The sequence below is a fragment of the Entamoeba dispar genome, genomic scaffold, assembly GCF_000209125.1.
Source record: "Entamoeba dispar SAW760 scf_1105229462389 genomic scaffold, whole genome shotgun sequence".
Taxonomy (NCBI): domain Eukaryota; phylum Evosea; order Mastigamoebida; family Endamoebidae; genus Entamoeba; species Entamoeba dispar.
The window spans coordinates 1-1426 of record NW_001855168.1 but is presented as its reverse complement, the minus strand read 5'-3'; the positions used below and the strand labels follow the sequence as shown (position 1 = coordinate 1426).

The following is a 1426-nucleotide window of genomic DNA, read 5'->3' as shown; positions in this document are numbered from 1 at the left end:
CTTTTGTTTATCAGTAAGAGTATCAATTAATCCAAAAAAAAAATAATTTATTTTTAATTAATATTTTAAATAATATACAAATATCTGTTTTATAAAGAAAAGAATTAAATATATATAATAATTAATAATAAGAAGAATTATAATTTAACAAATATAATAATTATAATTTATTTAATTAAATAAAAAGTAGTTAATAAAGTATTAATAGAAATAGTTTCTATTTTTCCTTGCTCAGGGGAAACTAATTTCATCCCTTTACTTTAAAATTGTTTGTTCATCAACTATTAGCTTATTCTTTGATTTTAGTCGTTGGATTTGGGGAATTTCCTTTTCTCATTTTTTGATATGAAATAGAGTATTTCAAACGTCCCTGACTTAAATATCATCATTTAATTTTTATTTGATTTTGATAGGTTTTAAACTCTTCTTCTTTACTTTCTTATTTTAAGGAGAATATATAATTACTACTGTATTTATTGAAATTAAATAAATAAATAAAATTAAAAAATAGTTTATTTTACTGTAACCTTAGTTAATTAAAAATTATTTGTTAAATATTGAATTTATTTCCAATCATCGGGGAATGAAATACCTCCAGAAACAGGTTTAATAGTGTATGACCTATTTAATCTTTTTTGTAAATTCTTTCTTCTTGGAGAGGGTTCTGCCATAATAGCACCTGAGTCAGTGTCCATTCCTTGGGACAATTGCAAAGAAACTACTTGAGGTTTTCCCTTACAAACTGCTTGAATATTATGTTTATAAGGATCACAAGATTTATGAATGACCAATTTACAACTAATACATTGAAAACTATCTTTTTGTTTTACTGCTTTCTTACAGAAAACACATTTTGAAGCTTCTTCTACACTTGGAATAAAAGTATGAGGTTTATAAGTTGTTTGAAGGAAATGTATTTGTAAGTCATCAGTACTTGCCCAGAATTGGAATATTGCAGAAGGAGGATTACCAACTTGTACTAATAACCCAGTAATAAGACTAACATCTTTATTAGTAGATAAATCAAATGTTTGAGTAATTTCATAAGAACTAGAATCAATAACATTTAATTGGTTTGTATTGAGTCCAACCCAAACACTATTACCACATTCAATAATAAATACAACGTCATTAAAATCAAATGATTTTAATACTTGTAATTTATCATTATAAACATTTAATTTCTTTAGGTCTGGATAAAATGCCCATAAAGTATTATCTATTACTGAAATATGACTTGTTTTTAATTGAATTTGTTCTTCTTTTTTTAATGCTGATTTACTTTTTAAATCAAATTTACTTATTCCAGAATTTGTACATACCATTAAGATATCACCTTTTACTAATAATTGTTTTCCAGCAATAGGGATTCCTTTATATTTAAGTATTTTAGTTGTAACTTTATCTTCTTTAATTGTATATCTAA

The 1426-nt window shown here is 23.9% G+C and overlaps 1 protein-coding gene across 1 annotated transcript, besides 5 other annotated features; it reads right to left on the bottom strand.

Moving 5' to 3' along the window:
* Positions 1-33: 33 nt before the first annotated feature.
* Positions 34-114: a sequence feature (AT_rich).
* Positions 115-167: a microsatellite.
* A 12-nt stretch (positions 168-179) lies between these two features.
* Positions 180-474: a repeat region.
* A 5-nt stretch (positions 475-479) lies between these two features.
* Positions 480-520: a sequence feature (AT_rich).
* A 12-nt stretch (positions 521-532) lies between these two features.
* Positions 533-569: a sequence feature (AT_rich).
* On the bottom strand, positions 564-1325 carry EDI_066910 (uncharacterized protein; the record flags this gene model as incomplete). Its single annotated transcript, XM_001739753.1, has 1 exon — positions 564-1325. One exon carries the CDS (start codon positions 1323-1325, stop codon positions 564-566), a length of 762 nt encoding a protein of 253 aa, XP_001739805.1.
* Between the last annotated feature and the right edge of the window lie 101 nt (positions 1326-1426).